Source organism: Bombina bombina, chromosome 4 (assembly GCF_027579735.1).
Source record: "Bombina bombina isolate aBomBom1 chromosome 4, aBomBom1.pri, whole genome shotgun sequence".
NCBI lineage: Eukaryota > Metazoa > Chordata > Amphibia > Anura > Bombinatoridae > Bombina > Bombina bombina.
In genome coordinates, this window is record NC_069502.1 from 548,298,102 (window position 1) to 548,313,351 (window position 15,250).

The 15,250-nt window shown below is 40.8% G+C and overlaps 1 protein-coding gene across 1 annotated transcript in view; it reads right to left on the bottom strand.

The window, feature by feature from the left end:
* SNAP91 (synaptosome associated protein 91) overlaps positions 1-15,250 on the bottom strand; it is a 466,999-nt gene that overhangs the window by 276,005 nt on the left and 175,744 nt on the right. The window contains exon 3 of the mRNA XM_053710488.1: positions 2,417-2,559. Coding sequence (XP_053566463.1) covers positions 2,417-2,559 — 143 coding nt within the window. The remainder of the gene's footprint in view (positions 1-2,416; positions 2,560-15,250) is intronic.

Genomic DNA, 15,250 nt, shown 5'->3' on the forward strand with positions numbered 1-15,250 from the left:
GTAAGAGATGAATCTCTATGACCGATAACAGAGAACCTATGAGATCCTGTAGAAGGAGACCATTGAATTCAAATAGGCAATACCCTCTTCACATCCCTCTGACATTCACTGCACTCTGAGAGGAAAACCGGGCTCCAGCCTGCTGCGAAGCGCATATCAACGTAGAATCTAGCACAAACTTACTTCACCACCTCCATGGGAGGCAAAGTTTGTAAAACTGAATTGTGGGTGTGGTGAGGGGTGTATTTATAGGCATTTTGAGGTTTAGGAAACTTTGCCCCTCCTGGTAGGAATGTATATCCCATACGTCACTAGCTCATGGACTGTTGCTAATTACATGAAAGAAAGAATAATAATAAATTAGCTGCAAGCAGCGATAGAGGTGACCATGCGCATCGCGTTTGCAATGGCATACAAGCAGCTAAGTCACAATATAAAGCTTAATAGAAATTTTTAAATTCTAACATTAGCAGTTGGAAAAAAAACACATTTTCGAAAATTTTGCGTTTTTCAAGATGGCTGCCCTGCCATATGACCAATACATTCATCAAGATCAGATGTAACTCTAGGTCACAAGATAATGTTTTACAGCAAATTTCACAGCTTTAACATAAGCGGTTGCAAAGAAAACATTTTCGAAATTTTTGCATAAACCAATATGGCTGCCACAGCTTGTGACCAATTCCTTTAACATGAACAACTGTGATTCTAGGTCACAATATAAGGTTACTTAGCTAGTTTCACAGTTCTAACATAAGCCGTTGCAGAGAAAATAGATTTTGAAATTTTTGCGCAAAACAAAATGGCTGCCTAATCATATGATATACAGCCTCCATATTATGCACAATAGTTCTTACCATAGATGTCAATAAACATTGCAAAAATAAAGCATTTTTGTTAAACGGTTTTTGTTTTATAATTAATTTTAAAAATATCGCTAACCATTTTTGAACAATTCAAAATGGCTGCCAAACCACATGACCTATCAACTTCTCTTGAACAAATCTGAATGTTAGTCATAAGTTAACTCTATAAACAAAATTTCAAGTCTATGCAATAAGCGGTTTCGGAAAAGAAGATTTTTGTAGTTTTTAAAAACAGCGCATACGAAACAAAATGGCCGCCAAGTTATGCATTGTATGGCTTTCAAATTGCAAATGTTTTATTTCACGAAGGCGACTGTGCAATGCGAATTTTAACTGCAATATTGTCTTTAAGGGTTATGACTATGTGTAATCATGTGTCTATTACACTGTAATATTGTTAAATATTGTAAAACTAATGTATAAAGTGCAATATTACGCAATTAAATGGCGATAAAAAGGTTAATGTCTCACAGCAGCCATGTTGATTATGGAAAAATCGCAGTTTGAACAAACTTGGTAGAGGACCTTGCAAGGAGCATATGTGCAAAATTGTGAGTCATTGCACTAAGCGGTTTAAGAGAAGAAGATGTTTGAATATTTTTCGCAAAATGCAAGATGGCTGCCACATCATGTGACCAAGGCACTTCTCGAGCAATAGCAATTTTAGGTCATAGTAGCACTAAGCACAGAGAGTTTCAAAGTTGTAACATAAGCAGTTCCAGAGCTAAAGATTTTTAAGTGGTTGTTGAAATTTGGCACAAAAAGCAATATGGCTGCCAGAGCATGTGACCTATGAGTTCAATTTTGCATGTGATGTAGCACAGCAATAGGCTGTACCAGCATACCTGATTTTAAGAGATTTGCAAAAACAGTTAAGCAGTTATGGGCAATCGAATACAAAGCTTGGCGGAATAAAAATAATAATAATAATAATAATAATAATAATAATAATAATCCGAACAATAACAATAGGTTGTCCTGCAACTTTGTTGCTGGCCACCTAATAATCCGAACAATAACAATAGGTTGTCCTGCAACTTTGTTGCTGTCCACCTAATAATAATAATCCGAACAATAACAATAGGTTGTCCTGCAACTTTGTTGCTGGCCACATAAAATAATCTCACATAACCTTAAAACAATCACTTTATAAAACAATCACTTTATAAAGGAAGAACACAATTAATTAATCCTATCAGAACTATCCCTCACTTCCATAAAAACCATCAGGTATTTTCTGCTTTTCATTCTGTTCAAATACAAAGTTGCTACAAAAATTTGAAGAGGAATTTCTGACCATTGGGTCTATTGATACAATATAAAAGAATTGTATGTAGACAATTCCTTACCTGAAACATGGAAGCTTTTCTGAGAAAAAATCTGTATCTAATAAAACAATTTTATTTATAGCCACAGTAAGAACCAAAAAATATTTTCAAACTAAAAATTAATTCACTATAGCCACAAACTGTGAATCTTGAACAGATCTAAATCCCTTACACCCTACCCAGCTTCCGTAATACTTTTATCTATTGCAATAACTTTCTCACCTCATTCCCATGAACCATTAGATGGTGTGTTGTGACTAAGGCTTTGAACACCACAACCCAGCTGCTGTTTGTAGCACGTTCAAACAATGTGTCAGCCATCTGAGGAATATTCACGTTGGTTTCATTGGTGGCCTGGATCAAATCTGAAAAGAACAGGGGGAAAAAGAAAATGTAAATCTATTTCACATACAAACGATTAAGCAATAAAGTTGGATTGCAAACTAAATATTTTGTATCTGCTATTAGAGAATGATGTGAAGACATTTAAAAATTTAAACTTTTTTCATATAGTTAGGATATTTATTTTACATTAAAAAAGAGACACTTTATAATGTAAGGTCATTATTTAAATTTTCCTACTTTCCCTGTAACGTAACCCTATACATTGTTTTTGTTTTACTGCTCCATAAAGGTTGCAGTGCATCCGGCAAGTTTGTGAATACCAATCCAACAACACTGCAAACCCCCATTTGCTTGATCTGTGCAGGAGCACATTTATATTTGTTCCTATCTGGCCACAACAGTAGATATGTAACTGAACTGCAAATGTATATACATCTTGTTGACAAAATAACACAAGTGATTTTACAACATATTTTGTATGCAGGCCTTTAGCAGTTCACTTATATATGTGTGTGCGAAATATAGAATGTTTACTAAAATATAAAACAAAAATGATTTGATATTGTTTGAATTGTTTGTGTGCAGTCAACAATACATTATGTATCCAAAGGAATATATATATAATTTTGCTAAGAGGTGTCATTTTCACCTCTTAGCCAAAGCACCGTGTGGTAAATCCGACTTAGCGCCCACACATTTTTAGCCGTGGGCTGCTGTAGCAGTTAAGAATGGCGATCGGTTGAAACAAATAAAGGAGCTTTTTACATGAAGTATCTTATACTTCATGAATTAAAGTCCCTTTTATTTGTTTCAATAGTCAACGCTAGGATTGACTTTCACTTTAAATAGTAATAAATGTGAAAAAATAAAATGACACTAAAAATAAAAAAATTGTTTTCGCCATAAATAAGACAGTTGTTTAAAGCATAGTGAACGTGACAGTTTGACATCCTCAAATTAATCTCTTTTGCACTACATTTTAGATATCTGTAAAGACGACCGACTACCTAGAAAAATGCTAACTTCACAACAATCCCTATTAAAAGGAATATGTTACAATAAATTATAGAGCTTGGACAAAATATAATTTGAATATAGTATTTTTAAAATACAGAATATGATTTCTATTGAGTGCCTGTAACAAGATACTGCTAGGAAATCAAGCTGTAACATCTGATGTGTTACTGAGAAATGAAGCCTCGAGGCTAATAACATAAATTATGCTTACCTGATAATTTCCTTTTCTTCTGATGGAAAGAGTCCACAGCTGCAATCATTACTTTTGGGAATTAAGAACCTGGCCACAAGAAAAAGGCAAAGACACCCCAGCCAAAGGCTTAAATACTCCTCCCACTCCCCTCATCCCCCAGTCATTCTGCCGAGGAACAAGGACCAGTAGAAAAAATATAAGGGTAAAAGGTGCCAGAAGAATAAATAAGGACGCCCCACAAAATAAAATACGGGTGGGTAGCTGTGGACTCTCCATCAGAAGAACGTATGGAACATAATACCCCAGAGAGAATATCCCTCTCTGCTAGGTAAACTCACAGTTCCCATCTCTTGAACCTAGGAGAAGCCCTAAGAAAGGACCACACCTCCATAAAAAGGAGAAGAAGCTCTCACCCAAGAAGGTTAAAGACTAAAACGCAGCACCTACCACAAGGCACAAAGCCTCAGGCTAAAGGAAAGATTAACCCCCAACACAGAAGTCCTGGAAGAAGGAGTTCCCAAAAAACTAGCCTGCTAATGCGCAATCAATGTACAAGAGTAGCAGTAGGGACACTGCAAGTCCATTCACCTGCAAAGCCGTGAATACAATGGACACTACAGCAAGCTGACCAAGGGAACCACCTAAGGTGCAAAACAAGCTCAAAGAGCAAAGGTACTCAGAAAACCTGACAAAACAAGCCTAATGAGCAACAGTACTCGGAAAACCTGGCCAACCAAGACCAGATCAAGAAATCTGAGTTAAAAGACATAGGCTAAGTTCCCAGTAAACAGGGGAACCTAGAATCAGCCCTGGAGCCTAAAAATCCGGTAATAACCCACAACAGGATCCACAAGGGAAAATGCTGAGTGAGACTCAGCAACCGGAAGCCCCAGGGACCGGTCCGAGACCCCAATTGTTTAAACAAACAATACCTGAAAACTTAACACCCCGTCTGATATAACAACCCAGACCACAGGGGGTAATAATGTAATATCCAGATTAACCCAGATAACGAGAAAAACTCGCAAGTCTCTACCTAAAAAGAGACCATCTCTTGCCGAAGTCCCACTCTCCAAAGGAGCTAATGCGGTAAAAGTTGTACAACGACACTAGAGCCTCTAGACTCTCCAACAGCCTCAGGACATAAAGGCAAGAGGATACCTCGAGGGTAAAACCACTCGAGCAAAGGCTGGTCTCCACATCACCTCCGTACAAGCGGATGATCACAGGGAGAGGGCACGCTCTCTCCCTCCGGGAGAAACCCCAAGCAAGCCCAAGGAGACCACGCCCAGTGTTCCTAACAGGGAACAAACATCTGCCAGGCCCCTCAAAGGAGACCTACCATGGAGAGCACAGGGGAAGACTGAAAAGGTCTCAGAGAAACAGCTAGTCAAAACAGACAATGTGCAAAAGATGCAGCTGGTTACATTCTGCAAACCATCCGCTGCAAGGCAGCTGAACTACCCTACAAACTACTAGCTGCCGAGGATCAAGTCCAAGACGGACATCCCAGAGCCTCAAAAGGAAAAAAGGCCAAACCACTCACTCAGCAGTAAGAAGGCACTAAGCCCTCCAACTCTCCACCACGTGGGGAGGAACTCTATGGTCTGACATTTCCAGACACAAGGAGAGAGTGACGCAGCGGAAACTCCACTGGCCCAGTCATCCAAATTGAAGGATATAAGGGCTGAGACAACCCCTCCTGCCTCACGGACCTACAGGTCCTCTAGGATGCTTAGTTGATGTAAACAAGAGCACTCCACGCTATGACCGGACCAGCCATCAGAACGGCTCCACATGTCTGAACAGCCACAAGACAGAATCAAACCCAACAGGACCAGCCTGCAACCCGGGTCCTAACCGTCAAGCTGCATGAATCCTTCCGCAGAGGGGAAGAATAGAAAACAGACAAAACATAATTTATGCTTACTTGATAAATTTATTTCTCTTGTGGTGTATCCAGTCCATGGATCATCTATTACGTGTGGGATATTCTCCTTCCCAACAGGAAGTTGCAAGAGGATCACCCACAGCAGAGCTGCTATATAGCTCCTCCCCTAACTGCCATATCCAGTCATTCGACCGAAACAAGCCGAGAAAGGAGAAACCATAGGGTGCAGTGGTGACTGTAGTTTAAATTAAAATTTAGACCTGCCTTAAAAAGACAGGGCGGGCCGTGGACTGGATACACCACAAGAGAAATAAATTTATCAGGTAAGCATAAATTATGTTTTCTCTTGTAAGGTGTATCCAGTCCACGGATCATCCATTACTTGTGGGATATCAATACCAAAGCTAAAGTACACGGATGAAGGGAGGGACAAGGCAGGCTTAAATGGAAGGAACCACTGCCTGTAGAACCTTTCTCCCAAAAATAGCCTCCGAAGAAGCAAAAGTATCAAATTTGTAAAATTTTGAAAAGGTATGAAGTGAAGACCAAGTCGCCGCCTTGCAAATCTGTTCAACAGAAGCCTCATTTTTAAAGGCCCAGGTGGAAGCCACAGCTTTAGTAGAATGAGCTGTAATCCTTTCAGGGGGCTGCTGTCCAGCAGTCTAATAGGCTAAGCGTATTACGCTCCGAAGCCAAAAAGAAAGAGAGGTTGCCGAAGCTTTTTGACCTCTCCTCTGTCCAGAGTAAACAACAAACAGTGTAGATGTTTGGCGAAAAACTTTAGTAGCTTGTAAGTAAAACTTTAAAGCACGGACCACGTCCAGATTATGTAAAAGGCGTTCCTTCTTTGAAGAAGGATTAGGACACAATGATGGAACAACAATCTTTTGATTGATATTCTTGTTAGAAACTACCTTAGGTAAAAACCCAGATTTTGTACACAGAACTACTTTATCTGAATGGAAAATCAGATAAGGAGAATCACATTGTAAGGCAGAAAACTCAGAGACTCTCCGAGCCGAGGAAATAGCCATCAAAAACAGAACTATCCAAGATAAAAGTTTGATATCAATGGAATGAAGGGGTTCAAACAGAACCCCTTGAAGAACTTTAAGAACCAAGTTTAAGCTCCATGGGGGAGCAACAGGTTTAAACACAGGCTTAATTCTAACCAAAGCCTGACAAAAAGATTGAACGTCTGGAACTTCTGCCAGACGCTTGTGCAAAAGAATAGACAGAGCAGAAATCTGTCCCTTTAAAGAACTAGCTGATAATCCTTTTTCCAAACCCTCTGGGAGAAAGCACAATATCCTAGGAATCCTAACCTTACTCCATGAGTTTCCTGGTGACAGGCTTTCGTGCCTGTATAAGGGTATCAATGACTGACTCGGAGAAGCCACGCTTTGATAAAATCAAGCGTTCAATCTCCATGCAGTCAGTCTCAGAGAAATTAGATTTGGATGATTGAAAGGACCTTGTAGTAGAAGGTCTTGTCTCAGAGGCAGGGTCCATGGTGGAAAGGATGACATGTCCACTAGGTCTGCATACCAGGTCCTGCGTGGCCACGCAGGCGCTATCAAGATCACTGATGCTCTCTCCTGTTTGATTTTGGCAATCAGTCGAGGGAGCAAAGGAAACTGTGGAAACACATAAGCCAAGTTGAAGAACCAAGGCGCTGCTAGAGCATCTATCAGTGCCGCTTCTGGGTCCCTGGACCTGGATCCGTAACAAGGAAGCTTGGCGTTCTGGAGAGATGCCATGAGATCCAGTTCTGGTTTGCCCCAACGATGACCAATTGAGCAAACACCTCCGGATGGAGTTCCCACTCCCCCGGATGAAAAGTCTGATGACTTAGAAAATCCGCCTCCCAGTTCTATACACCTGGGATATGGATTGCTGATAGGTGGCAAAAGTGAGTCTCTGCCTAGCGAATTATCTTGGAGACTTCTAACATCGCTAGGGAACTCCTGGTTCCCCCTTGATGGTTGATGTAAGCCACAGTCGTGATGTTGTCCGACTGAAATCTGATGAACCTCAGGGTTGCTAACTGAGGCCAAGCTAGAAGAGCATTGAATATTGCTCTTAACTCCAGAATATTTATTGGGAGGAGTTTCTCCTGCTGAGTCCACGATCCCTGAGCCTTCAGGGAATTCCAGACTGCACCCCAACCTAGAAGGCTGGCATCTGTTGTTACAATTGTCCAATCTGGCCTGCGAAAGGTCATACCTTTGGACAGATGGACCCGAGATAGCCACCAGAGAAGAGAATCTCTGGTCTCTTGATCCAGATTTAGCAGAGGGGACAAATCTGTGTAATCCCCATTCCACTGACTGAGCATGCATAGTTGCAGTGGTCTGAGATGTAGTCGCGCAAATGGCACTATGTCCATCGCCGCTACCATCAAGCCGATTACTTCCATACACTGAGCCACCGAAGGGCGCGGAATAGAATGAAGAACACAGCAAGATTTTAGAAGCTTTGATAACCTGGATTCTGTCAGGTAAATCTTCTTCATTTTTACAGAATCTATCAGAGTCCCTAGGAAGGAGACTCTTGTCAGTGGGGATAGAGAAATCTTTTCCTCGTTCACCTTCCACCCATGTGACCTGAGAAATGCCAGAACTATGTCCGTATGTGACTTGGCAATCTTAAAGCTTGACCCCTGTATCAGGATGTCGTCCAGATAAGGGGCCACTGATATACCTTGCGGTCTTAGGACCGCCAGAAGCGATCCCAGAACCTTTGTAAAGATTCTTGGAGCTGTAGCTAACCCGAAGGGAAGAGCCACAAGTTGGTAATGCCTGTCCAGAAAGGCAAACCTTAGGAACCGATGATGATCTTTGTGAATCTGTATGTGAAGGTAAGCATCCTTCAAATCCACTGTGGTCATGTACTGACCCTCCTGGATCATAGGTAGGATGGTCCAAATAGTTTCTATTTTGAACGATGGAACTCTGAGGAATTTGTTTAAGATCTTTAGATCCAAAATGGGTCTGAAGGTTCCCTCTTTTTTGGGAACCACACAGATTTGAATAAAAACCCTGTCTCTGTTCCGACTGTGGAACTGGACAGATCACTCCCATAACTAGGAGGTCTTGCACACAGCGTAAGAATGCCTCTTTCTTTATCTGGTTTACAGATAATCTCGAAAGGTGAAATCTCCCTTGAGGAGGGGAAGCTTTGAAGTCCAGAAGATATCCCTGAGATATGATCTCCAACGCCCAGGGATCCTGAACATCTCTTGCCCACGCCTGGGCGAAGAGAGAAAGTCTGCCCCCTACTAGATCCGTTACCGGATAGGGGGCCGTTCCTTCATGCTGTCTTAGAGGCAGCAGCAGGCTTTCTGGCCTGCTTGCCTTTGTTCCAGGACTGGTTAGGTTTCCAGCCCGATTTGGATTGAGCAAAAGTTCCCTCTTGTCTTGTAGCAGAGGAAGTTGATGCTGCACCTGCCTTGAAGTTTCGAAAAGGCACGAAAATTAGACTGTTTGGCCTTTGATTTGGCCCTGTCTTGAGGAAGGGTATGACCCTTACCTCCAGTAATGTCAACAATAATTTCCTTCAAACCAGGCCCGAATAGGGTCTGCCCCTTGAAGGGAATGTTAAGTAATTTAGACTTTGAAGTCACGTCAGCTGACCAAGATTTAAGCCATAGCGCCCTACGCGCCTGGATGGCGAATCCAGAATTCTTAGCCGTTAGTTTAGTCAAATGAACAATGGCGTCAGAAACAAAAGAATTAGCTAGCTTAAGTGTTCTAAGCTTGCAAAGTATTTCAGTCAATGGAGTAGCTGTCTGAAAGGCCTCTTCCAGAGACTCAAACCAGAACGCTGCAGCAGCAGTGACAGGCGCAATGCATGCAAGGGGCTGCAGGATAAAACCTTGTTGAATAAACATTTTCTTAAGGTAACCTTCTAATTTTTTATCCATTGGATCTGAAAAAGCACAACTGTCCTCGACAGGGATAGTGGTACGCTTTGCTAAAGTAGAAACTGCTCCCTCCACCTTAGGGACTGTCTGCCATAAGTCCCGTGTGGTGGCGTCTATTGGAAACATTTTTCTAAAAATAGGAGGGGGGGGGAAACGGCACACCGGGTCTATCCCACGCCATATTAATGATTTCTGTAAACCTTTTAGGTATTGGAAAAACATCAGTACACACCGGCACTGCATAGTATTTATCCAGTCTACACAATTTCTCTGGTACTGCAATTGTGTCAGTCATTCAGAGCAGCTAACACCTCCCCAAGCAATACACGGAGGTTCTCAAGCTTAAATTTAAAAGTAGAAATATCTGAATCAGGTTTCCCCGAATCAGAAATGTCACCCACAGACTGAAGCTCTCCTTCCTCAGCTTCTGCATATTGTGACGCAGTATCAGACATGGGCCTTAAGGCATCTGCGCGCTCTGTACTACGTCTAACCCCAGAGCTATTGCGCTTTCCTCTGAATTCCGGCAGTCTGGCTAATACCACTGACAGGGTATTATCCATGATTGCCGCCATGTCCTGCAAAGTAATCGCTATGGGCGTCTTTGATGTACTTGGCGCCATTTTAGCGTGAGTCCCTTGAGCGGGAGTCAAAGGGTTTGACACGTGAGGAGAGTTAGTCGGCATAACTTCCCCCTCGACAGAATCCTCTGGTGATAAATTTTTTAAAGATAAAAGCTGATCTTTATTGTTTAAAGTGAAATCAATACATTTAGTACATATTCTCATATGGGGTTCCACCATGGCTTTTAAACATAATGAACAAGGAGTTTCCTCTATGTCAGACATGTTTATACAGACTAGCAATGAGACTAGCAAGCTTGGAAAACACTTTACATCAAGTTAAACAAGCAATATAAAAAACGTTACTGTGCCTTTAAGGGCAACAAATTTTGCTAAAATTTGAAATAACAGTGAAAAAAGGCAGTTAAACTAACAAAATTTTTACAGTGTATGTAACAAGTTAGCAGAGCATTGCACCCACTTGCAAATGGATGATTAACCCCTTAATACAAAAAATGGATTAACAAATTGAAAAAAACATTTTTTAAACAGTCACAACTGCCACAGCTTCACTGTGGCTTTACCTTCCTCAATATATGACTTTTGAAGCCTTTTGAGCCCTTCAGAGATGTCCTAAAGCATGCAGGGGACTGCTGAGGGAAGCTGAATGTCTCTGTCTGTAATTTTAACTAGGCCCCTCCCACTCATATTACAACAGTGGAAAGCCTCAGGAAACTGTTTCTAGGCAAAAATCAAGCCAGCCATGTGGAAAAAACTAGGCCCCAATAAGTTTGATCACCAAAGCATATATAAAAACGATTAAACATGCCAGCAAACGTTTTATATTGCACATTAATCAGAGTATATACCTCTGATAGCAAGCCTGATACTAGTCGCTATTAAATCACTGTATTTAGGCTTAACTTACATTAATCCGGTATCAGCAGCTTTTTTCTAGCAAATTCCATCCCTAGAAAAACTTAAACTGCACATACCTTATTGCAAGATAACCTGCACGCCATTCTCCCTCTGAAGTTACCTCACTCCTCAGACATATGCGAGAACAGCAGTGGACCTTAGTTACTTCTGCTAAGATCATAGAAAAACGCAGGCAGATTCTTCTTCTAAATGCTGCCTGAGATAAAATAGTACAACTCCGGTACCATTTAAAAACAAACTTTTGATTGAATAAAAAACTAACTATATTACACCACTTTCCTCTTACTACCTCCAGCTATGTTGAGAGCTTGCAAGAGAATGACTGGATATGGCAGTTAGGGGAGGAGCTATATAGCAGCTCTGCTGTGGGTGATCCTCTTGCAACTTCCTGTTGGGAAGGAGAATATCCCACAAGTAATGGTTGATCCGTGGACTGGATACACCTTACAAGAGAAACATAGGATTAACATGTCCCCAAAAAACACTTCAGCAGAAGTAACAGAGTATCGATCCAGTGTAAGATTCCCGAAGGAAACCAACAAACAAAATAAAAGACATCCCAATCGGATAAAAGGAAAATAAAAAAACAAACCAGTAGGTTAACGTCCAATAAGAAAGCATGCCTACCGCAGGACCAGCCAAGATGGAGCCCTAGACTTAACAAAAAAACTGGGAAGGATCTCAAGAAAGAACAGTCAGGAGATTACATCATCCCCACATGTCTAATGAGGAGTACCATTTGAAGCAGACTGAAAATTCCTGTATCCGAGAAGGATAGGGTCATTGAAAAACTGAAAAACTTGTCTGAGTAAGAAGAAAAGGCGTGCAACTCTGTAACGAAAGGCACAACACACAGGGACAGTTACACCCGCAGGGAACTGCACAGGCACCCCCAAGGTGGTAGACCCGGGACAATAGGGCATGAGCACAATCGCACATAGTCTGGACTCTACAGACGAATAATCACCAAAAGTACGTGGTAGCGAAAACGTGCTGCAACCTCCAGGGGGAACAAGCCGCCCTGCATGGAGGAATAATCATAAACTGGGTTACCCGCATGGGTAGAAGTATGTAGCAGTAGGGAACTCGCCTCTCGGAGGACGGGACCCCAGAGGCGGATGGCTCAGCTGACCCTTGATTCCCTGAGTCTGAGGAACAAGGTACTCTCATATGGCATACAGAACAGAACTGGTTGACATGTATCAATGAGGCCAATCCGGATTCTTCACCGGACACAGAATCTGAAAATAAAATAGTCTCAGTAACTGAATCTGAAATTTGAACAGTCTCAGCATCAGAATCCACTATAACTGGATAGAGGATATGCAAATATGGACTAAAGAAGTAAAACAAAAACGGCACCTGACACCCACAATGGCGGGGGCACTCACCACCTCCTATGACCAGACCCCTGCGGACTAGAATTTCTCCTTCGCCACACAGTCGAGAATGCGGAAATGGAGGACAGAACGTAACCACACCCGACCACAAGGTGATCCATACAGTCAAAAAAAGTGCGCCCAACCATAAGGCTGTGTCACTTCCAAAGGCCTCAATGTTCCAAACCACAAGTCCAGTAACCATCACACATAAGCAGGTTGAATTACATAACAAACATAATTATAAACCCCCCTTGTTCAATAACCCCTCTCATGAGATATTAACCCTTGATTCCAAGATACTAAAGGAGACTCACTGAGACCCTTATGTAATAGTTAGATCCGCAAGGTGGTAGCCTCTCGGGAAACATTTTCATTATAGTACATTCATGAAAAAGTAAAATGAAACGATCTTACCGGAATCTACACCGTGGAACAGGAACACAGCCCTTCAAGTGTGACGGATAGTAGCATTGCCTCCGCCATGGACTTGAGAGAAGAAAGCAGGCAGGCAGCGGAGCAAAGTTAGACAACATCGATTGCTTGATGGTTTTGCAGAAAGACTCTCCCTGCATCTCCAACTTTCATCCAAGCCCTCTCTGAGAGACTGACAGGATTACTTAAAACTCCTATCCCATGCTGAAGAGTACTACCCTCCATAAGAGACAAAATCATTTCTGACACTTCTCTGCCAACCAACCTGGAATGAAAGGCAAAGAATGACTGGGAGATGAGGGGAGTGGGAGGAGTATTTAAGCCTTTGGCTGGGGTGTCTTTGCCTCCTCCTGGTGGCCAGGTTCTTAATTCCCAAAACTAATGAATGCAGCTGTGGACTCTTTCCATTTAAGAAGAAAATAAAGGTTAAACTTTAGCAAAATCTTCCTTTTATCTCTAGATACCCTCCTTATCAAGAGTATTGCTATGACTTAAATCAGAATCTCCTAGAGTATACTGGGAAACCATTACTTAGCCTTTAATTAGTACAAAATACATTTACACTGTGCATTCAATTCCCACATGTGGAAAAGGGAATTTTTCCAAAATAAGCTAGTTTTTTTACGCTTTACCACACAGTAAAATCATTTAGAGTGACAACAGTGGTAGGTAAAAATTAACTTTTTGGGGAGAGCAGTGGTCTCCATAGAACATTTTGCCACTTGGGTGTCATTATGAAGTAGCCGGGTGGAGGTAGTTTATAAAATTTTCTGCAATGCAAAGCACAAATTAATCGCATAACATAACAAATTTATTAAATAATAATTTGAGAAATTTAACTTTTAATAGTAGCTCAAATTTGGCTTAAATTTTAGTTGGGTTATCAGTAAAATTACCCAGATAGTACACCCATTAAGAAGGTCTAAAGAGTTATACAATGTAATGTCATTTTCTTTCCATTAAATAGGTCAAATAAAATTTGTTTGTGGACTTCTAAATCTAATTACACAACAGTCCTTTATTAAATAGAAACTTAAACCTTCCATTGATTGCAAGAAATATATATGAAAATATTTTACAGACAACTACTCTTATTCACTATGAAACATCACAGGTCTTATCTCAAAGACATGCCAACTTTATGAGAAAAGTGTTTGTTCCTACAGGAGAGCAGTCGTTCTATATCTACGTTTTATAAACCAAAACACACCAATGATAAACAGCAAACCAAATTCTTGTGGACCATTAAAAAACAATCTGCTTATAGCAATATGACGCAAAGGATACGACTGATAATACATAATTCTGCTTGCAGTGTCTGACCTTTTGTAACTAATGGATCCTCAAATGCAAGTCAATTATATTTATATTCTTGTAATAAGTAGATCATGCTCTGTTGTAGTTTATTAACTTTGCATTTAGCATTTAAATCGGTGCAGAGGAAATTTTAGCATTAAACACATTTTTAAAAACTGCATATATAGTTTTCAGAAATATCCAGAAACATTAGAAACCCATCCTGAATGCAACGCAGTTTTTATGTCACTTTGCATGGTAAAACCACATTTCAGGAATTATTTTCTCACATTATGGTTTTACATTTACAATTGTTGACCTTCTAAAAAAAAAAAATGTTATATACTGGTCCACAGTGGGGGAGGGTTTTACATGTCTTTATAAGTCTGCACATTTGTATTTTTGGGTTGTCAGAAGAAGGGACGTTTGAGGTCCCGAAACTTCACAAATAAATATTTTGTACACAGTTATCTGAAGTCCAGTGAGTGCTTTATCTTACTCCTTTTACGCGTTTCAACGATACAATCGTCTTTACTATCCATGGGCAGCATTTCCAAACTTTAACTGCTCTTGATAAAGACGATTGTATCGTTGAAACGTGTAGAGCCAAAATAAGAGCTTTTATTTGTCAAACTGACATGTTTTAATAAATATTTGTTTTTCTACAACAAGTATTCTATTTGCTGCCTTTTTGGAAGTACAACCAGAGTTACAACCCTTTGGAGGAGCCGGATTCCAAATTATTCGGAGTGAGTATATTGCACTTTATACATATTGTGGGATACAACCTTTTTCAGTGTAAACCTTTGTTACTTACAGATACACTCACACCTAAAAAGAAAAAGCAATCTTTGCTAAAGGTCCTATCTGAAGAGGCTGAACTCTGAATATTTCGGAGTAAGTATACTGCACTAATTATTTGGTGTTGACTTTTACAAATCACAAGCCAAGCTAACTTTAAAAGGCCTGATTCCCCTCTTTCAAATAAACTTCTCAATTTGCTGTGGAAGTAGGGGCTCCATAAAAGCCTGTTACCCACAACCAAACCCTGCAGAAACAGACTGAGCATTTCA